Source organism: Pelodiscus sinensis, chromosome 1 (assembly GCF_052426305.1).
Source record: "Pelodiscus sinensis isolate ZL-2025 chromosome 1, ASM5242630v1, whole genome shotgun sequence".
Lineage (NCBI taxonomy): Eukaryota > Metazoa > Chordata > Testudines > Trionychidae > Pelodiscus > Pelodiscus sinensis.
Genome location: NC_143052.1, coordinates 156,026,574 through 156,049,839, shown reverse-complemented (window position 1 = coordinate 156,049,839; position 23,266 = coordinate 156,026,574). Strand labels below are relative to the sequence as shown.

The 23,266-nt window shown below is 45.0% G+C and overlaps 1 protein-coding gene across 40 annotated transcripts in view; it reads left to right on the top strand.

Annotated features, from left to right (window-relative positions):
• Positions 1-23,266, top strand: part of ABI3BP (ABI family member 3 binding protein) — a 320,664-nt gene that overhangs the window by 275,668 nt on the left and 21,730 nt on the right. For all 40 annotated transcript variants that reach the window (XM_075907457.2, XM_089772857.1, XM_075907515.2 and 37 more), the window contains 2 exons: positions 796-1,008; positions 5,149-5,257. In XM_075907457.2, the coding sequence (XP_075763572.2) occupies positions 796-1,008; positions 5,149-5,257 (322 nt within the window). The remainder of the gene's footprint in view (positions 1-795; positions 1,009-5,148; positions 5,258-23,266) is intronic.

Genomic DNA, 23,266 nt, shown 5'->3' with positions numbered 1-23,266 from the left:
GATGGCACCAGCCGGCTGGATCCACTGACATCCTGGCTCTTTGCCCAGAATGGGTTGGCCACCCTGACCTAGCTCATAGTAATTTCATATAGACCATATGTCCCCAGTTTTCTTATGAGTGCTGTGGGATTGCGTTAAAAGTCTCACTAAAGTCAAGATGTATCATGTCTACAACTTCTCTTATTTCTCACCATCCTCTAATACATTAACCCTGTCAGAGAAAGAGGTTAGATGTGTGTGGCAAGATTTATTCTTGGCAGATCCTTGTTGGATCAGGGCTCTATTCTACTAGGCACTGTAAAAACAGGTAATCAAAGTCAGTCCTTGTCCCAGTTTGTTATGGAAACTAATTCACTGGCTCAGAATAATTAGCTGTGCCTGCAGTCTGTTGATTCCTACATGACACTGTCCCTGCAGTGTTGAGTGTCCACTGCCACCATCACTAGTGCAAGTGAGAGACGGGTGAAATGAGCACAGGCTCTGGATGTATAAAAATCACACCAACATGTTGGTGTTGGGATATTTATTATTCTGTGTCTCACATGTGGGCCTTATAAAGGTTAATTACAAAAAATAAGAAAATAGTTAAAACATACACACAGAATACAGTGCGCACACAGCTGTCGGTTGACCATAAGAGAATGCTTCTGTTCTTCAGCACCCATGTTAGATTTTGGACATGATTTGCGAGGCAGGAATTCTTGTTTAGACACTTACATAAGTTATGCCTTATTTTAAGTGTATCTCTGTTCTGCTGTCCTACCTAATACTAACTGGTGATGGCTTTTCTCCTAGCTCCTTACGTTGTGTACATGCCAAAAGGTGACAATGAGCCATGTTCTATCACAAGCACCTTGGAACATTTCCCAGAAGAGGAGGCCAGCAACAAGGAAGATGCTACTAATCCTCCACAAAATCCTCCTTCCAACCTGACTGTGGTGACAGTTGAGGGCTGTCCTTCCTTTGTTGTACTGAACTGGACAAAACCGGAAAATGACACTGTTACTGGTTAGTCTAATTTCAGTTGTGATCATCTACTAATTCACTATATAACACTGTATGCTCATTTGTACTATAGTTAAATGTTTGTTGTTTATGTCCATAGATAAAAGCATCATTAGACAAAGTGAGCCTGATTCTTCATTGCTTAGCTTCTTGTGTAACTGCTGACATTTGGAGAAGGTGAGTGTAAAATACTATCAAATCAGAACTGTGGAGTTCTGTACACTCACTGTGCACTGATGTGAGTGACTACACAAGATGCAGGACAATGTAGAATCAGGCTATACAGTGTGTCTCCCCATTATTTATTTCTGGCTCCTCCGTACCCTGTTGGTAAGTGGATTCTTTACTGTCTCCTAGAATCTAATAATGGTTATTCCACTGTTTGACGACAAACGGGGAAAAAAGCAAGTTCAGCGTTATTATTTAAAATTTGTATATAGCACAATATTGCAGTTGTGCATAGCATAGCATTTTTACAGCGAAAATACAAACATGTTTCCCGCTTTCAGGAGTTTGCAGTCTAAAAACCTGATCCAGCAAAAGCTTGTGACTAGCTAGAAAAGTCAGTGTGTTTCTACATGCAGTAATATGCTTCATACCCTAGAGTAGATAGTTGTAGGAGCATCAGGCCCTAAAATAGTTATCTCTTTCTTTTGCAAGTATGTCAGATTTTTAGATTTAAAATAGTGATGATAGCTGAGCATGCATGTTAATCTTCTCATAAAAAAATCCCATAACAGGTGACCTTACATATTTTTACAGATCTGTATAAATTAGAAGCAAATTCAGTCTTTTCTTTCAAGAGCAACATATGTAAATACATATAATATGGTTTTCTCTACTATGGATGGGGGGAGGACTGTCTATTCTAAGACTTTGTAATGCAGGATGTGTCCATTTTTATAATCATTCCTCATCCCACATTGCATCCCCTTTCCACATCGAGCTTGTCTGGTTTTGGTTTTAATATCTCCTCATAAGTAACAGTTACAACATTTAAGAGGAAACTCTTTCCAAAGCAATTACAAAGGATTCAATTGAAAGTATGTGAATGTGGTTTACCCATGTATTGCATGAATGAAAACAAGTCTCTGACATCTTCTAAGAAACTCCTGTATTCATATTCTTTCTTTTTCAATTCTTTATTTGAAGAGTTGGAACACCCAGAAATGGCAATGGCCACACAGCCCTTGGCATGCTTACTATGGTTTTGCCCGGAGAAAATTCCTTTTAGAATCTTTAGGAAGAGTCCCACAACATCCTGTCTTTTTTCCATGTAATCATCACTACAATGATAGTTTGTCTATTACAGTTTTCCGCAGCTTCTTTTTTTTCCCCCCAATAGAGATTCATCTTGTAGTCTCCAGGAAAGAGAAGGAAAACATGGCAAAAGCCATATTAATGGCATTAATTATTATTGGGCATCTAAACATTTTTCTGTTTAAAGAAACTCTTGTTTGGATGCTATCCCACTAGATACCTTCGTGTCTAGTGACCAGCCAGGTTTTTATTATTATTATTTTATTATTATTATTATTATCAGTATGTTTAATTCTAAGTTCCAAAATTCTTGGACCCAGCAACATTCCTGTCAATTACATAGTTTTGTCTTCCTCATTTCTATTTATTTAGTGGATCAGACACAATAATTTTTAAATTCGAGTGAAAGCACTGAATTCCATTTTTAAACATCATACAGCATCACTTTATATTGGCAGCAGCTTAATATTTATTATTGGCTAAGACATGCTTAATTTAAGTTTTCTGAGCTTTTTATTTTCTGACTTTGTCAAGGATTTTCCAAATTGTGTTTCTCTATATTTATATTTATACATACATACATATTTTTCAGAGGTTTTGGATAATTAGTACTTTGAAAACAAAAAAGCAATGTCGTTTGTTGATTCCTTTATTGACGATTATGTCAGCTACCTTTCCACTAACATATTGCGTGAGGACTTCAAAATTGTAGATATTCTTAAGATCAGAATTATATTTCAATGATGAAAAGATTGACAAACAGTAAACAAAACTGCGATGAGAGTTACCTCCTAAATTACTTGAAGGTTGTCAATGTCAGGCCCTAATCCCTTCGCTGCTGGTACTCAGCTAGAGCATCTACATTGTAGTGGTAGCAGAAATAGTGTGAGGTCCCATTTTCCAGATGCACATAAAGAAAGAAAAGATGCAAAAAAATGTCATTTCATTAGTAGCTTAATTTTATCTCAGAATATCCAGCAGTAACTCATACAGTGCAGGTTGTAATCTCTTTCTTAATCATGTCCATATGGTGGAGGGCAGCTGTCATACCACCTGTCTTCCACAGCTGGTCCCCAGTCATTTCGGGGACTCCACCAACCTTACTTTGTATGAGGGGACTGGGGAAATGGGACTGTCTCCCTTCTATTTCAGACATACTGGAAGCCCAACCCCAATTCTCCAGCTTCTCTAGAAGATGCCTTCTCCTAAATCCACTTTAATTCCAGTTTATCAGAGAGCCAAGACCTCCTGTGGAACAAATACTTGCACTATATACGTGCTAAATGGGGATAGTTTAACCATGCCACCTGACCTTCCTCACCATTTCTCTGAGCTGCTGTGGTGAAGGCAAAAACCTCATCCCAACCATTCTAGCAGAGAGAGAAAAAAATTCTTCTCGGTTCCCAAAAACGATGACCAGAATAAATCCCCTAGCAGATGGAAAAAATCCTGTCCTTTGATGACACTAGGGGTGTGAGGGTAGGGGCTACTTATCTGCACAGGATAGAGTACTCAGATTAAGGATTCAGGGAGCTCAAAAACTGCCTCTAGCCTATGTCCCCGCCCCCTAGGCCACATCACTCAGGGCAGGTAGAGGGCCCAGAGCTCCTCCGAGCAGCCCAGGCTCTCTGGGCGGCTGTTGCCACAGCTTCTGGCCTGGCCAAAGGGGGGAATATCAGGGGAGAGAGGGAGCAGCAAGGGACAAGGCTTTGTGACAAGTGGGAAGAGCCTGGTGTCTCAGGCTAGTGTGGACTTGTGTTGCAGAATTTGGGAGAAATGCTGTTCCAGAGTCATTCAACCTGGGACTGGGACTTGAACTCTGCATTTTGGGATTGTCTCACCTACCTCAGGATGGGTGGTCACCCTCTATTCCTGGGTGTGTCAGTAAAAAAGCTGACAGTCTGAGGCCACCTCTTCACTTCCCAGAAGAGTCATGCTACAGAAGTAAAAATCTGGAGTTTGATATATTGGGTCTACTAAAGACCAGCCAAATCTAACACTGAGGGTGCCCCTGTCAACGCTGGAACTCCTACTCATTCTAAGGAGTAAGGGAAATCAAGGAGAGCATTTCTCCTGATAACCTCCCACTGGGAGAACAGCACTGAAGCTCAGCTTAAGGAATATTGACTCCAGCTATGTTTTTTACATAGCTGGAACTGCATACCTATAGCCAGCGTTCAGCTGTAGTATGGACCTATCCTGAGAGTCAGAGAGAGAAGGCTGGACCTGCAAGGAATTCAGGCTCTTTCTTTCATCTCGGAGATGGGAAATAACCGAGACCAATGTGAGCAATGGCTAGTGAAGTTAAGCTTAAGTAAGGGAATATTTATACAGGTCTTGTTTTAAATCCACCTGAAGTTTTAAAGTCTATGCACTACATAACTTTTGGGTGGAATAAATCATGTTTGTTTTAAAGAAGGTGTTTCAGATTTATAGCTAATGTGTGCTGACCATAAGCTCCCGGAAGGAAACTTGCAAAAGGGAAGTGGGCCTGCTGAGTAGCATTGTTGACAGACAGGTGTGATCTAGACACCAAGTTGGACAATGTCCGGATGGTGGGATGTCATCTCAAAGAGAAGTAGAGGCCTGGGTCTCACTTGAAAGGGATGTGCTAAAGGGACAGGAAAAGGGGCTCAGCAAGCTCACCCTACTCAGGGACCATTACACTCACCGCTCCATAAAACTGGATCATTAAACAGAGTTTTTAATGGACTTAGGTTATAAAAAAGGAGTAGTTCACATGGATGCCAGTGTGATGGATGATAACATAATCAGGGAAGTCCTCATAACAGGAAATCAGACAAGAAAAAAAGAGAGGAGTGAAAAATTTAGAGGAATTAGAATTTTATTAAAGGAAAAATTATGTTTCTTTTAACTTTTCAGAGTATAAGGTAGTATCAACTGAAAATGGAGCACCTACCGGAAAGGAGATGTCCATTCTAACTACAAACCAAACCCACTCTACAGTTGAAAATCTGAAACCTAACACAAGGTAATGCACTACAAGAACTTCCCAAATTAATCCAGCTAAATTAGACTGTCTGTCATATCCCAGGTTAAGAAAAAGACACAAAAGTATAAGAACAAAATGAGTGTGTTCTAATTCTGCTGGGAAGCAGACTTTAAAAAAAATAGTTAACCGAGAAAGTAATCTCATGCCCGAGATGTCGCAGATGGCCCAGACTGTAAGGGCTGGGTATATGAAAAGGTGACACATTCTGCATCCTGGCAGAAAGATCCACAGTTCAGTTTTTACAGGTCTACTGTCTCTTATGAAAATAACAGTCCCGTAGAATTTAATAGGGATAAAATCAATTAAATTAAGTAGAACTCATGAGTATTAGACTTCAGTAATGTGGTAATATTTCCATATTTTTAACTATCCTGTACAATTCAGGTTTCAAATAATATAAAGGGTTGGATTAAAATGTCCTATGGGAGTGTCTCATCAAAAACTGCACATGTGACTTCCTTTTTAAATGAATAATTGTAATTAGAATGGTGGATTATTTTCAAGCATGTATAGTTGTATAAAATGTGTACAGATGTGAATTTGTTATACCAGTATTAAAACATAGCTACCAATATTCATGTTTCACTCAAGAATTAATGAATTTCCAAATGTTTTGAAGTTGAGTGGAGCATGAATCTTTTCCATACTGAGGAATAATCACATCATGCTTGATGTGCCTCAATGTATCTATCTTCAAAGTGAATAGACTTAAGCCATGTCTGCACCACATGGCTTAATCAGTACCACTGCAGTTAATGCAGCAGTGTCAGTTTAATGGGTTTGGTGAAGATGCACTAAGTTAGTGGGAAAATTTTCCGCTCTCCCATTGATGTCAATAAGCCACCTCAACAAGAAGTGGAAGCTATGTTGACAAGAAAGTGTCTCTCATTGACATAGCATAGTGTGGATGCTACTGTAAGAAGAGCTAATTTTCATTGACTTAAGTAACAATTACTTATGTAACTTGTAACTAGCAGTAATGCAGACCAGGCTTTAGAAGGGCTGTAAAGGTAAAAGAGAGAGAGTGTCTCATTGCAGTCCAAATACATGTACAGGCAGTCCCCGACTTACGTGGATCTGACTTACGTCGGATCCCTAGATACGAACGGGGTGAGGCAACTCCCGCACATGCGCAGCAGCATTCCCGGGGCTCGCTCACCTGGGTCCTAGGATCCTCCTCCTCCTCGGGCTGGCTCCGACTGGGGTCCCGCAGAGCTGCCGGGCAGAGGAAAAGTGCCTCCCCACGCCCGCTGCCCCCCCCCACCCACCCCCCCGCCAGCAACAGGCTGCCCCCTCCCCTGAGCAACAGGCTGCCGAACAGACAAAAGCAGCCTCTCTGCCCCTCCTCCCCTCTATACATGCCGGGCTCCCGGAGCGCAGCAGCGTCCCCGGGGCTCGCTCACCTGGGTCCTAGAATCCACCTTCTCCTTCTCTTCGGCCGGCTCCAACTGGCCTCTGCCTGCAGCAGCTGGCCACAGGGACAGGGATCCCGCAGAGCTGCCGGGCAGAGGAAAAGTGCCTCCCCACGCCCGCTGCCCCCCCCCCCCCCCGCGGCCTCGCATCCTGCATGCCTCCCCCCTCCCCCCCCTGCCAGCAACAGGCTGCCCCCTCCCCTGAGCAACAGGCTGCCTAACAGCAGACAAAAGCAGCCTCTCCGCCCCTCCTCCCCCTATACATGCTGGGCTCCCTGGGCAAACAAAGACTCCACCAAAACAAACAAAGTGCTGGCCTCATTGTGTTAGCAAAAAAAGGACCCTCCTCCTAGAACCCTGGGTGGTGTGTGGAAATAAAGCTATTAGCTCAAAGCATGGTGCAGAGCTGTTTGGTATTTGATGAGTTACTCCTTTAGTCCTGAGTTTGTCACAGGGACAGAAATAGATGTGAAATCTTCTGAACAGGGGAACAGACAGCAAAACAAACATTAGAGGGGAGTTAACCTTTCCCTATGCTATCCAAAACTAAAAAAAAATGTTTGGCTAGAGTTTCCCCTACAATATGTACCAGTTCCGACTTACATACAAATTCAACTTAAGAACAAACCTACAGTCCCTATCTTGTACTTAACCCGGGGACTGCCTGTAGTATGTTCTCCCAACTCTCTGCTACTGAGTGAAAGTCCGTTTTTCCCATGCTAAATGCGAATACAAAAGGATTATATTTGTCAGCATACATACGTGAGCATACATCTCCCCCCATCTGAGATTCTTTACAACCATTTTAGTCATGATAATTTATGTCAGTATTAGGGTTAGGTAAGAATTATAGACGCAACAGCAGCCATTTTGTCCTGCCTGTCATTGGCTATTAAATAGTGCTTTAGTTAATAAAGCAGTTTCCTTGTTTCATGAAGCTGTGACGGTCAGTATATCTGCTGTAATTGAACAAGAAAAAAAAACAATTCATATTCATATTTTCCTTTAGGAAATTTATACAGCCTAATATTATTAGTATTTATCAATTGCCTGAGGCTGTATAGATATGACGTGAAGGAAATCTTTGCTACAAAATACTTAGTTTTAAAGAAGGTGATGGCAGTATTGGGAGCTGGGTGACTTGGTTTCTCTTATTAGCTCTGCAGTTGACCAGTTATGACTTTTCATTCTCTGTCCCTTTGTTTCCTTTCCCACTCTGTGTATCTTCCCTGTTTTGGTTGTGTAAACTCTTCAGGGCAGAGCCTGTCTCCTTTTAGGGGCTAACATACCTAGCACAACAGGACCCCATTCTGAGTTAGAGTCTCTTTAAGTGCTATTGTAATGCATGTAAATACATAATAAATTCACTAGGAAGTCCAACCAAAAGAGTAGCTTGCAGTAATTCCTTGTAGAAGGAGTTGCTCACTTCTTGTGGGCATCATAGAAGGATCGAGTATTTAAGAGAGATTTGAAGGGAAAGAGAGTAGTGGTTTGTGAACTGAGATTTCAAGCACAAGGAATGGCAGGACATGATTCACAGAGACGGGAATGTGAGAAGGACAGAATTCCGTGTGTGTCTCTGACAGTGTCACCAAGGGCTAAGAACACTGTACCTTGCAACAGTCTTTATTTATCATGGCAGAGGGGACAGAAGTTGAGGATGACTGCATGTCAACACTCAACTAAAAATCTGGTCTGTTAAGGAATAGCGATGTTGGACTGCTAAAGGACTTCTGTCCATCTGTTGGAAGGAGTTAAAATAGGACATTTATAGTCCATCCCCTCTGTAACCACTATACCTTAACATGGTCGCAACATGGTTTCCAATTGAACACTAGGAAGATATTTTTGAAGAATTGTATTGTAACTGTACCATAAAGTAAAGTTATGAACTTCCTTCAGGTGGGTAGTTTAGCTGTGCATAAAGCGAGGACTTCATGTGCAGCCTGGTTTGTTTGGGATGGTTCTGTAAAGAGAAATCATGTCTTACTAATCTATTAGAGTTCTTTTAAGGGGTTAACAAACATGCAGACAAGGGGGATCCCATAGATATAGTATACTTAGATTTTCAGAAAGCCTTTGACAAGGTCCCTCACCAAAGCCTCCTGTGTAAATTACATGGCCATGGGATAAGAGGGAAGGTCCTTTCTTGAATTGAGAACTGGTTAAAAGACAGGAAACAAAGGGTAGGAATAAATGGTAAATTTTCAGAATGGAGAGGGGTAACTAGTGGTGTCCCCCAAGGGTCAGTCCTGGGACCAATCCTTTTCAACTTATTCATAAATGATCTGGAGAAAGGGGTAAAGTTTGTGGATGATACCAAACTGTTTAGGATAGTCAAGACAGAAGCAGACTGTGAGGGACTCCAAAAAGATCTCACCAAACTGAGTGACTGGGCAACAAAATGGCAAATGAAATTTAATGTGGATAAGTGTAAAGTAATGCACATCGAGAAAAATAACCCCAACTATGTGTACAGTATGATGGGGGCTAATTTGGCTACAACAAATCAGGAAAGAGATCTTGGAGTTATCGTGGACAGTTCTCTGAAAACTTCCACGCAGTGTGCAGCAGCGGTCAAAAAGGCAAATAGGATGCTAGGAATTATTAAGAAAGGGATAGAAAATAAGACACAGAATACCTTACTGCCCCTGTATAAAACTATGGTACGCCCACATCTTGAATACTGTGTACAGATATGGTCTCCTCACCTCAAAAAAGATATTTTGGCCTTGGAAAGGGTTCAGAAAAGGGCAACTAAAATGATTAGGGGTTTGGAACGGGTCCCATATGAGGAGAGGTTAAAGCGACTGGGACTTTTCAGTTTAGAAAAGAGGAGACTGAGGGGGGATATGATAGAGGTATATAAAATCATGAGTGGTGTGGAGAGGGCGGATAAAGAAAAGTTATTTATTAGTTCCCTAAATAGAAGAACTAGAGGACACCAAATGAATTTAATGGGTAGCAGGTTTAAAACTAATAAAAGAAAGTTCTTCTTCACACAGCGTGTAGTCAACCTGTGGAACTCCTTGCCAGAGGAGGCTGTGAAGGCTAGGACTATAACAGAGTTTAAAGAGAAGCTAGATAATTTCATGGAGGTTAGGTCCATAAAAGGCTATTAGCCAGGGGATAGAATTGGTGTCCCTGGCCTCTGTTTGTCAGAGGCTGGCGAGGGATGGCAGGAGACAAATCGCTTGATCATTGTCTTCGGTCCACCCTCTCTGGGGCACTTGGTGCTGGCCACTGTCGGCATACAGGATACTGGGCTAGATGGACCTTTGGTCTGACCCAGTACGGCCATTCTTATGTTCTTAATGAAGACAAAAATGTGTCTTATTGGTTGGTGTACCTTGCTAACTACCATGTTTAAATATAGTGGTTGCTAGCACCCGTTCCTTTGACTGAGCCTCTTGTGACAAATCTGAAGCTTTGAAGATCATGTTATAATGCATCTGTTTCTTTTGCCTCAGGAATGCTGCTGTTTCTATTGGCTATTTTCACGATAACTCCAAGATCTGTTTCTATTGGCTATTTTCTCCTCTGGACATGCCTAGCACTATAAACTTCAGAAACAAAATATTTACTGTACAGGCAGTCCCTGGGTTACGTACAAGATAGGGACTGTAGGTTTGTTCTTAAGTTGAATCTGTATGTAAGTCGGAACTGGCGTCAGCCGCTGCTGAAACTAATCAGTTTCAACAGCGGCTGAATCTGGACGCCAGTTCTGACTTACATACGGATTCAACTTAAGAAACCCAGGAATCCCCAAGTCAGCTGCTGCTGAAACTGATCAGCGGCTGATTCCAGGAAGCCTGGGGCAGAGCAACTCTGCCTCGGGTTCCTGTAGTCAGCCCCTGGTCAGTTTCAGCAGCGGCTGACTTGGGGACGCCTGGGGCAGAGCAGCTGGAGTGCTGCTGGGTTGCTCCAGTAGCGCCGCTCCTCGGCGCTACTGGAGCAACCCAGCAGCACCCCAGCTGCTCTGCCCCAGGCGTCCTGATTCAGCCACTGCTGAAACTGACCAGCAGCGGCTGAATCAGGACGCCTGGGGCAGAGCAGCTGGGGTGCTGCCGGGTTGGTACAGTAGCGCCGAGGAGCGGCGCTGCGGGACCAACCCGGCAGCGCCCCAGCTGCTCTACCCCAGGCGTAGGCAAGAAAAGCCTGGTCTGCTGGGGGAGGGAGGAGGGGCACTAGCTGCACCCCCCCCCCCAGCAGACCAGGGAGACGCGGGTGGCAGGACCGCCCGCGTCCTCCACGGCTTTGCTCCGTCTCCCTGGTCTGCAGGGAGACGGGGAGCAAAGCCTTGGAGCACGCCCACAGCGGGACAGCCCAGGCGCGCCCGGGCTGTCCCGCTGCGGGCGTGCTCCGTGGCTTTGCTCCTGTCCCCCTGGTCTGCTGGGGGAGTCCAGCAAAGCCGCTGGACCCCCCCAGCAGACCAGGGACACTCGAGCAAAGCCGCCGCCTGGGCGACTTTGCTCGTTTGCCCGGGAGCAAAGCCACCCAGGCGGCGGCTTTGCTCGGGTGTCCCTGGTCTGCTGGGGGGGTCCAGCGGCTTTGCTGGATCCCCCCAGCAGACCAGGGAGACCGGGAGAAGCTTTTCTCGCCCCGGAGGACACGGGTGGCGACCCGCTGCCCGTGAGCTCCGGGGCGAGAAAAGCCCCGTACGTAAGTCGGATCCGCGTAAGTCGGGGACTGCCTGTAATTCAGTTGACAACTGAATAGTTCTAGTTACTTCATTCATCCAATGATTAGTGTAAGAACCTCAATCAAACTGCAGCATCTTTTGCTTGCCTCATATTCAATTTTGTTGTTTGGTGTGACTTCAGACTACAGGTTGAACCTCTCTAGTGTGGCATTCTCTGGTCCGGCAACATCCATGGTCTGGCATGATTGCAGTTAGCTGGACAACCAGTTATCATAGGTGTGGCCAAGTGTCCCACGGTCCCATAAAGATTGTTTACAGACACTAGTCCTGGTTCTTAGTGTCCTGTGCTCTTATTTAGGTCTTTTACCTCCAAATGTCTTCTAACAGCCCAATAAGCAGCGGAAGTGATGGTAATGCTGCTAGACTATATTGACTTCCCATGGTTTGGCATATTCTCTGGTGCAGCACCGGTCAAGTCCCAAGGGTGCCGGACTAGAGAGTTTCAACCTGTAGAGCAAGGCATCCAGACTCAATTAAATGAGAGCATAACAATCTGCTTGAAATGTATTTTACTGCATCAAAGGCACTCCCTTTAAATCAGTGGTCACCAACAAGTAGATTGGGATCTACTGGTAGATCTTGGAGCCACTGACAGGTTTGGCTATCAAGCGAGGGCATTCCAGCTACCAGTGCACCTACTGCCATGCTTCTTCTGCCTTGGAGTACCCCCTAGAAACCTCCTGCTTGCACTGCAGGGTGGGGGAGATGGAGAAAGCAAAGCGGGTCCTCCAAAAAGGGGTGGGGAATGAGGCAGGGCCAGGGTATTTGCTTTGAAGTAGATCCTGGGTTGCACTTAACTTAAAGTGATCTTGTGCTTAAAAAGGTTGGCGACCACTGCTTTAAATAAATATATGGCACTGTCAAGTTGCTCAACAGCCTGCATGAAATGTACTGATGTTATTTTTTTTAATTCCATTTTATTGGATCACCCAGAAATGTCATGTTTGCTCAAGACATAGACGTTTTGTCTGTTCCATTTTCTCATAGTCAGACAGGCCTGACAGTTGGCACTTGTCACTGGCCAATTGAAAAACTTTTCCCTAGATGTTGAGTGCCTTGGCCTGTGTACCTGGAGAACTGTCAAAAAGGATGTTTGCAGAATTTCAGCATAAGGGGAAATTAACATACCATAGGATGCTGGTAAAAGTACAAGTAATCTGAAAGGGCAAACCATAATATTCAGTGTTTAATGGTTAAGCTTTTTCAAAACGGCTACATGTTGGCTCACAGGAGAAACTAGCTAGATGCCTGACCCCTCATTTAAAATAGTACATGTTGACTACAGATCTGCTGTCTGCTTCTTCGCATAAACACTTTGCCTTTCTAGAACAGTTTTCATCTAAGGATTTCAAAGCACCCAAAAATCATGGAGTCTGCCCTGTGAGTCTGATAAATCTGCCCATTCTATTGATTACCCCCTGGGGCATCCTAGTGACAGAATTCTTTCTCTTGTTGCATCAGTTTCTTTTCTGCCCATGTGCTTCTAAACATAAACACAATTATTAATTATTCTGAACATTATATTGACTCATCTTTTGTAATTACTCTCTACTCCTCTTGTTTCACAACAGCTCTCTTTTTAGACTCATCTGAATCCGCCTTTTTCTGAGACGCTTATCTACAAAATCAAACATAAAGTTTCCAAACATGGATGGCTCTGATCCAAGCTCTTTCCCCCACACTATAGGTATACACACAGAAGTTTTTTCCTAATGTTTTCTTTCTCCAGCTCCATGGGCTTTCACTCTCAAGTGCTGTCTATATTTTAATATCTGAACTCATCCTTCCATCCACTTGAACTCATTCTGGGCCAAATTGTGATGTCTTACTCAATTTCTACTCCTTTTTACCCTCAATCAAAATTATCAGGATTTGATACCTCATCACTATTATGCTGATTATGCTTGTGGATAATTTCATATCTTATAAATTTTCACTTTGTCCTTTTTTCACAAATGAAAGCGAAGATTTCTTTTGTAGTGGTGTGTCTGGAAAAAAAAACTTAACTCACATGCTAGTGTCACAGTTTGGCACTTCTGAGCAGAGAAAAGTACCACTATGAGCAGTATAATTAGTTTACTCATTTGCCCTCAGAGGCTATGTCTAGACTGCAGGCTTCTTTCAGAAGAAGCTCTTTTTGGAAGAGATCTTCCAAAAAAATGTCTTCTGAAAGAGAGTGTCTACACACAAAGGCGCATCGAAAAACCATTTTATTTTTTGAAAGATAGTGTCCACACTGAATAGATGCTATCTTGCATTTAAGCTTTGATTACTATGGACGGAGTGGCCACTAGGGCACCTGTGCTTTTTCTTCTTCCTTCTTTCTTCCCGCTCCTCCTCCTCCCCTCCCCCCCATCCACACACACCTTTTTCCAAAAGAGCTCTTTGAGAAAAAGGCTTCTTCCTTGTAGAAAGTTGGCCGTCAGCCTTCAGTGCCACCTGGAACCTCAGTGCCTTCCCCCTCCTGCACTGCCTGGAGCATGTTATATGGTGCCCCCACCTCCGCAGGCAACCCTAAGTGCTGCCCAGAGGGCAGTGGCAGCACTTGGGTGGCGATTTAAAGGGATGGGAACTCCAAACACCATCACTGGGGCCAAGGGCAATTGCTCCCTTTGCCTCCCTCTGTTGGCAGCCTGGATGGAAGTGTTGCCATTTTCCCTGTGGCAATGCTTTCTGAAATAGCTTCTGACTCCTAAGAAATAGTCTTTCTTTCTATCTCAGCCTAAATGCCTGAAGAAGAGTCGCATTGAAAGGGCCTTGTGCCTGGAGAATCCAGGTGGGATGCAGGCAATGGCTTTGGCAAATAGGGTATTGAATGTTGTTTTAGTTCTGCTGACAGTCGCATTTATATATTAAGTGTACACACTTGTAAGTAAAAACCAGCAGTGTCAGAAGGTAAGAGGACTTCACAGGCACTTTCTCTGTCTGAAAATGCTGGGGTGGCAGGCCAAGCGACAATGCTAAATTGAAAAGCTCTGTTTAATTCCACCTTTTCAGTTCTGTGATCTTACATTTTTCTCCTTTTGTATGATTTGGAAAAGGATGGCATTTCCTTTGCTTGCCAAAATTTCATGTGGGATAACAATTTCCTATGGAAAAAATAGCCCATACAGTAATTTAAATAAATAGAAATGTAATCTGCACAAGTACTTTTATTGTCCTCTGTGGTTTGGATTATTTTCTGAGGCCTATTCTTTCCAGAACCTATGGAATGACATTCCAGTGTAGGCTGAAGTAAAAATGTGCTCTAAGTTGCTTTTTTTGCGGGTTAGTTGAGGAGTTTTTGGCAATGAAATATAGGCTATAGATTCTAATGAACATGAACACTGGCCACCCCTCCCCATAATTAATGTATAATTAGCTATTATAGAGATTTTCTTCTTAGCTTGCTAAACTCTAGCCCATGTTGTCTCCTAATCTGTCATTTTTTCCTTGGGTTTGTAGGGCTGCCAATTTTCTAATTGCACAAAACTGAACACCCTTGCCCTGACCCTCACTCACTCCATTCCCCTTCTCTTGCTCGCTCTTTTTCACCCTCATTCGCTTTCACTGGGCTGGAGCAGAGGTTAGGGTGTAGAGGGAGTGATAGCTGCAGCTGCAGGAGTGGGCTCAGGGGAGGGCTTGGGTAGAGGGTTGGTGTGTACGGGTTTCAATTTCCACAGGGAGTGTGGGTGAGGGATGGGATACCACGCTGGGGCAGGGCGTTGGGCTGCAGGAGGAGGCTCGTGGAGTGAGGTCCTGGTGGCACTTAATGTGGCTCCCAGATCCCTGCAGCTCCTAAGCACATTGGTGGCCAGGGATCCTCCATGCACTGTCCCCACACCCACAAGCGCTGTTTCCACAGCTCCTGTTGGTCATGGTTCCCAGCCAGTGGGAGCTGCAGGGGCAGCGCATGAAGCTTCCCTGCACAAATAGGCCTCCAGGGGCTGGCGGATGCTTCCGGGAGCTGTATGGATCCAGGCCCGTGGCAGGACCCTGAGCGGCAGCAGAGTCTCCAAGGCCAGGGGCCTGGACCGTGGAGACAGTTGGCTGCAGAGCTCCTGGGGCCAATGAGCGGCAGGACTGGGACGGGGGGTGGGCTGTAGAGTGAAGCCCGAAGGGCCACTGGGGTGAGGCTGCCTAGAAGCTGGGACCTGGGGGTGCCATAGCTTATGGCAACTTGGCAGCAGGATGGGCCCCTGAGTGTGAGGAAGCCATGTACAAAACCTGGGGATGCACCCTCCACATCCCTACTTCCCACGCCTATGGCCCTAGGTCCCCCTACATTGCCAACCAGAGATGCCAGGGCCCTTTTATGACTGAGTGCCTGGCAAGCCTACCCAGATGGCTTGTGTAGAAATGGATACGGTAGCTGTCCAGCACTTGATCATTTTTACATCATTTTATTTATATGTACAGAGTAGAGTAGTGATTTTTCAGCTCTTGTACCTGCAGCCTTTAAAAATGGACACATGGATTTGTAGACATTTAGGAAAACGTCACCTGAGCTCTTTAGAGTATAGTTTGACACCTCTGCCCCACTGCTTATCTTGGCTGATCATTTTCCCTCTCCTTACTATTGTGCAATCTGCTGTTAATTGGGAAGTTGCTCTCCAACACCCCAAAGGTGTCTCCTGGTCATTGTGCTGCTGCCCATAGTGGTGTTGCTTCCTGGCTGCAAGACAGCAGGGAGAGGAGGCAGAGATGCTTCCTGTGTGGATACTTTTTTTTGAAATGCCTGTCACATAGCTAGGAAATGGAGACATTTGGGTTTCCTGTAAAATGTTTACAACTTCTGTTCCAGTTATTTAAGTGACTTGTAGAATTAATGGGCCCTATTATTTAAACTGACACTCCCTTATTATGCATGTAACTATTCTCTCAGGTGTCATTCACAGTAGTAATGGTCTGGTCTTGATTATCGTATATTCACCTAAAAATTCAAGCTGACAAAACCCAGCATTTCAGGTGCCTGGCTAAACCCAGAGTCCTAGTTATTAATTACCTAGCTCAATGACACCCATAAATCTTAATCACAAAACAATCCCTGTCTCTCCAAATCCTCACTCAGGAATACTGATAGACGTATTGTTAGTCGCTGCTGTAGAAATAGCCCTGATATGATATTCGCTTTCCTTCAGCAACGCCTGCACCATGAGGTCAGAAAGACCTCGACCCCCTGTCCGTGGCTGTTGTGTCCCACCTAGTCTTACTCCACAGAGTCAGCTTTATGGAGAGCTTGGAATTTCTGGATCAGGCTTCCTAGGCGGATCTCTTGACTCTAGCTCTGTTTATTGAGCACAGCTCCCAGCCTAGCCAGAGTCCACAGTCTGTCCATTCAAAGTGACTTTCTCCAGATTATAGCTTGCACAATTCATATGTCTATTCAGTAATGAGCATTTCTCCTTCAAAAAATCAGAACACAAACTCCAAAAAATGCAACACAACAAACTATATTAACTAACCTGTAGTTTCTCCTGCTCCTGGCTTGCTTGTATCCAGCCCCTGAGGCTCGAAGCTCCCCCTTGTCCCCACCTCCCCCACACACAGCAGGGAACTGGCATCAGCTCTCCAACCCTGTGGCCCTACCCCCATGGTGGGAGCAGGAGTCTCGTAGGCCAGTCAGGCAAGCCCAGAGCTGGATCCAACCCACAGGCTCTGTCTGGCAGGAGAAGGCAGTGGCTCCTCAGACTGCTGAACCCTCTCTCCCTTCCCCTCGCTGGGGGAAACAGCAGAGCAGCAAAGCACTGCCTGGAGGCTTTCCCACCACCACTCCAAATGACTGTAATCACAGTCAATAGGAATAGCAGGGGACAGTGCCTGAGAGCAGCAGGGGACTGGGAGCCATGTGCATCCCTAGGCAGCTGCACCAGGTAAGCGCCCCTCCTGCACCTCTTCCCACCCAGACCCCACACCCCTACTTTGCTCCTAAATCCTCCCACCACCCAGACTCTACACCTTCACTCATCTCCTGTACCCTGCCTCCCACCCAACTGTCCCACTCTACCACCCACCAATCCCCAACCCAATTCTGCACCCTCCCTCCCTCCCAGACCTCACTCCCCAAGCTGTCTTCCCAGCAGCTCGCTCCCACACACTGACCCCTTCGTTTTTGGGCTTCATTCCAGAACCTGAGGTAGGAGGGGCACAAAATGTACTAGCCTGGGAAGGTCACCAACGAGGAATTATATAGGAAGATACAGCCAAAAGAGAACCTACTGCAGAAGGTTATACAGCGGAAGTTACAGCTATTCGGACATATCTGCAGAATGAACAACGAACGAAAAGTTAAGACCCTGGCATTCAGCATAATGGATGATCCTAATAGGAGAGGCAGACCCCACAGAGAATGGGTAGATCAGCATTTCCCAAAGTGTGGTCTGTGGCCCACTACCAGTCCTTAGAGAGAAAAAAAATACCGGTACTTAGAAAAATTATCGTGCACAATCCTATTAATTTGTGTGATGGGGTAGCAGCACCCTGCACTGCCAGGCGCGGTGGTGCGGCCCTCTTGGGAGAGTGCCCACCGCTGTGGCGTCTCTGCCGGGCATGCTCTCGGGCTACGGGGCTAGATCCAGCAGGCACTAGGACCCAGGGAGGAGGTCGGGCGCTGTGCGCACCGACGCACAACACCCAGCGCCGGATGCAGCCGGGGAAGCCAGAGCCAGCCAATAAAGCAGACTGGATTGGGGCCAGGAGGGGGGCAGAACAACCCGCTGGACAGGTAGCGCCAGTGACACAATATATTTGCATATTCATCATTGCTTAATGAATATGCAAATGTGCAAATAAATGTTACCGGTCCTCCAAAAGCTCGTGAATGGGTTTACTGGTCCCCAGTAGCAAAAAGATTGGGAACCACTGGGGTAGATGATATAGTAGATTGGTGCAGAGTTAGTTTACAGAAACTAAGCCACTCCGCACTGGACAGGGAAAGATGGAAGGAAATAGTGAGGGAGGCATCGAACACCAACAGGTGTTGAGCCCATGGTTGTTGTTGATGATGATGATGATGCTCTCCCTCCTAGGCTCTGGTGTGTGCATGGAATATGAAGAGTGTCTTTCAGTGAGATGGGGTTGTTTTTGTTTTTTGTTTCTCACTTTTGTGCAGCCATCAACTGATTTTTCTATGGGTCAGCAGTCCCCGACCCAAAAAAAGGTTCCCCACCCCTGTTCTCAGCCCTGTAGTTGTAGAAATGTCTAGGACATAGGGGCTCTAGTATTACAAATAATTTGTTTATGCCAATTAAACTTTCTGTTTCTGCATTAGTTTAGTCAAAAAAAAATCTGGTGCTCTATTGCCATTTGAGCTAAGAATTATTTTATCTTGTCTGCTCAATCTGCAAAATGTAAAAAAAAAAGTGTTCTACAAATCAAATCTCTCTCTCTTACATGTTGTGTGTGTGTGTGTGTGTGTGTGTGTGTGTGTGTGTGTGTGTGTGTGTGTGTGTGTGTGTGTGTGTGTGTAAATAAAAGTTTTTCCTGCCAGGCAACAGAACAACATCATCACACTCTCATGCTCTCTGGACGTTATCATGCTCTCACGCTCTCTGGCCTCAAAAGCCGCCAGAGAGAAAGGGAGTTGGTGAGCGTAGTGAGCACAGCATGCAGCCCACTAGTATGAATAAAGTATTTATCACCTACATATCATAATCTAAAATTGGCCACATACCGTGTTTTTCTGTTGTTGGGATCAATGTGATTGATAATTCCATTAATAAAATATCTCATGCTGTTGGCTTAAGTAGCAAACCATGATGTATTACGTAACAAGCAAAAAATATATGATTTGGCCTTCATGGAGAATTTTCATGGACTTGATCCATTGAATAATAACACAGATATAAATAAATACAGTTTTATATAATAATCCAAGCTTTCTTGAAACATGGATAGGTTTGAGTTATTATCAAGCTGCTGCACTGTAAATCAAGGGAGAGACTTTTTTGCAGCTTTTACATTATAACCTTGGATTGATGATGCACCTTACTAAACCATTCTTCACTTTGTCCACATAATTCTCTCATAACATAGCCATTTCCTTTAATCTAAAAAGCATAAATCAGAGGGATTTATCTATATACAGCATTGTACTAGTTACAGAACCCAGAGCTGATCAGAATGTTTCAAAGGGCCCTGTGATGTTCTTGTCCCATGAGGCTGGCTGGGTTCGTTTTCCTGCTCCAGACACTGCAATCTCTGGGATCCCATTGCCACTCAGCTTTGACCCAGCTGTCACGAAGACAGGAGCCCGGGAAGGCTGAATGTGAGTGAGTAGCCCTGCAACCTCCTCAGCCAGGTCACAGCTCCACTCACACACATTTGGTAGAGTCGGGGGCGAAGGGGCAAACCTGAGTGTCGCTGCAATCCCAGAGGCTGCAATGCCCAGAGCCAAGCCCAATGGGCCCCACAGCACAGATGCTGTGGGAGCCACCACTGTAGAGTGAATACCAGGCAGGACCCAACCCGAATCACCTCCGGGCATATTTACTGGGTCTCAACAGGCCTTAAACATTTACAAATAGATCCTGATCCCAAAAACATTGAGAACAACTGGTTTAAGCCACTCTTAAAAGGTAATAAGAATCTACATCAGTGTTTGCACCAATCTGGCCGTGTGTATGTACAAGGTTTTTAGCATGTCTAAACTGTTCTTCCAGATTCCATTTGTAAGGAAGCCACAATTGAATGTGCATAGAGCTGCACACTCATCCTTCCCTGGGATTACTGTTCCTCCCAGAGACAGAAACGCCCACACATACTGTGGCGTGCAGCTTGTGCATGGCTGTCAGTCCTCTCCCTTCCCTTATCCTTTTTGGAGCACCTTGTGTCTTGCCTCCACATTCGTTCAGGGCTAGGGAGATGACAATGCCCCCTGCTCCTCTGAACACAAGGACTGCAACTCTACCTGGCTTTTATATGAACTATGCGATGAGACAATAGGCTGTAGTGTCCTTTGTCCCCCTTTATGCACCTACTAAAAAGGCCGTGCAAATCTAGTCCCTAATAATGAAATATGACAATAGGCATGGAAGCACCACAGAGAATCTCTCCCTCTGCTATATTCATCCTGATTTTATTTTTATTTTTAAAAAGTCTCACATATTTTGCTGGTGATCTTATAAGTTCTTTTGTGCCACTTTTAACATGCCTCTGACTCAGGCCATATATCAGCAACGACAATAGTCATCAAACATGCCAGACTGCGCATGTGATGCCTACAATGCTGGCTCAGCAAGGACAGCATATATTCTGCACAGACACAGTATGAACAAGTGTCTCATGATGTCAAACAAGTTACAAAATATTCTACATGGGTGGATTCAAACACACAATGTTTCTATTGAAGTTTTCTTCACACAGATCAACCTCCTCACCCACTTCTCTTGGTGATAAGATGGATGCCTCATTGCTAAGTTGAGTGACACACCTGTATGACCGCATAACTCAAAGCTGCTGAACTGCCGTTGGAATCAACATAGCACATACATTCACTGGAGCTATGGGCAGTCTGAAATGCATGCTCACAGGTCCTACTCTTGATCAGTGACAAGGCTACAAAAGTGCTGAAAGAAAATGTTGTTTGTATGTGTTCCATAAATCACCAAGGAAGGGCACGGTCCCACTCCTTATGCACAGCGATGTCACTATGGAATTTGTGTCCCCACTGCAGCATCGACATTTCAGCCTCCCCCCACCAGGATGCCAAAGCACCATGGCAAAAGCACTGAGGAGAAAATTTTCCCAGGATCACAAGTGGGAAATGAACACCTGTGTACTGTAAAATCTGTTCCCATACTGGGGATTCCCAACTATAGACTTCTTTGCTGTAGGCGCCAACTTTCAAAAGAGCAGAGGGGTGTTCGACCTCTCGCTCTCCTCCTGCCTCCACTTCTACCCCTTTTCCAAAGATCCCACCTCTTTCCAGCCCCACCTCTGCCCTCCTAGTTCTACCCTTTCTTCTAAGTGCCCTATGACCTCACTCTTCCCCTTTCCCCTCAGAACCTCCTGAACACAACAAAACAGCAGATCGCAGGGGAAAGGAGGGTGCTGAGGGGAGAAGGGGAACTTATGGAAAGCTGCCAGTGGGTGCTCAGCACCTATCAATTTCCCAGTGGGTGCTCCACCCCAGAGCATCTTTGGTGTAGGCACCAGTATTCCCTGTAAGCTGTGCACTTGGATGGAAAATATTAAAGGGAGCATTGGTGGGCGCCTATGTTCTTTGCAACAAACAAGAATGCCCAAGTGAACATGCTTCTGGTCCAGAGCGGGATCAGGACTCCAATCTCTCAGCAGTGCTTCTGTTCTTGAAGAGGATATATATCTACTGTCCGCTTTTCCTCCAGTCTCTTTCTTAGCCAGGGGCATGCACAAGACCAACAGCTCCAGAGACATCTTCAGAGCCCCTATGTGGCCCAAAAAAACCCATAGTTTCCCTACCCCTGAAGATGGCTGTGGGCCCATCACACACATTTCCACTTCTATCTCATCTCCTGTCTCAGGATATAGGCCGTTACCTGAAACTAGCAAGTAGTAGAACTGAAACTGGTAAGGCATCATCTGAAGGCATGGCTGCTCCATGGTTCTGTGACACTGAAATGACCTGTTGAGAAGGGGTAATGGACATTCTTTTAAATAGCAAAAGGCCTACTGCATAATATAACTACTTTCACAAATGGAAGAGTCCATACATAGTGCCAGAAAAGGCCAACAATGTCAACAACCTCTCTTTTACCGATGGTATGGGATTACATACCAGAAGTCAAGAAATTGGGTCTCTGAATGCATTCCATTAGAGAACACCTCGCAGCAAGTGTGGCATTCCACCACAGTCGTTCATCTTTGCCATCCTACTGCTAAATGTTTTCTCAAGGGCATTCTTAACTTCCACCCAGAAATACAAGCCCTAACTCCAACATGGGACCTCAGTCTGGGACTCTGGTGCTTTATGGGGTCATTAGTGATGTGCTCCGTTTTCCACTTGTCAATGAAGGTGGCCTTCCTTGTTGCTATCACATCTACCCACTGAGTGGGAGAACAGGTGGCCTTCTGGCATGACCCCCAAACACAATATTTTCCAAAAATAGTTATCTTACAACCACATCCCAAGCTCCTACCTAAATAGTTGGATCATTCCATTTGTATCAACCCAGCCATTCCTCATAATTTTTTCCCAAAACCTCATGGGAACAAACCAGAAGCAATGTTTCATACCCTGGCCAGCTGAAGGATGCTAGCTTTTTACATCAGTCTTAAGGGAGATGCTCTATCCAAACAAAGGCTGTCAACATGGATCTCTAGCTGCATTGACTTTTGCTGCTGCCATCAAAAGATACAACCTGCACCAGGAACCCAGACTCGCTTCTCCATTGCACTCTCTACATTTATAACCTTCTTTAACAGTGTGCCTATTATGGACCTTTGCAAAGCAGTAGTCTGGGCATCAGCCCATACATTCACACAGCACTATGCCATAGAGTGACCCTTGGCTTCAGATGCTCTACTTAGACTAACACTCTCCTTTACTGTACTTTAGAGTTTTCACGTTAGAGACTTTGTGGTAGAGAAGGAACTGGGGCATTGATCACACGGAACTATGTAATCACCAGTGGTGGCATAAAATAGGGGACAGCGTATGCGTAACACGAGCAGATGCTGACTACTAAAAATTTCTGATAATAAACACAGGGGTGCAGATTGACCTAACAGGGAGTACTTACAGGGGCAGCCATCTCAAAGAATCTCAGTTACTGCACAGTGTGAATAATCATTTCTTTTCATCTTGGTGGGGTCACAAACAGCTGTCATGGAGCTGTGACCACCCTCTGGCCCATCCCATGATGTCAAATGGGAGCGGGAGCCGCTACAGGAAAGGTTGAGAAGAACAGATCCCGG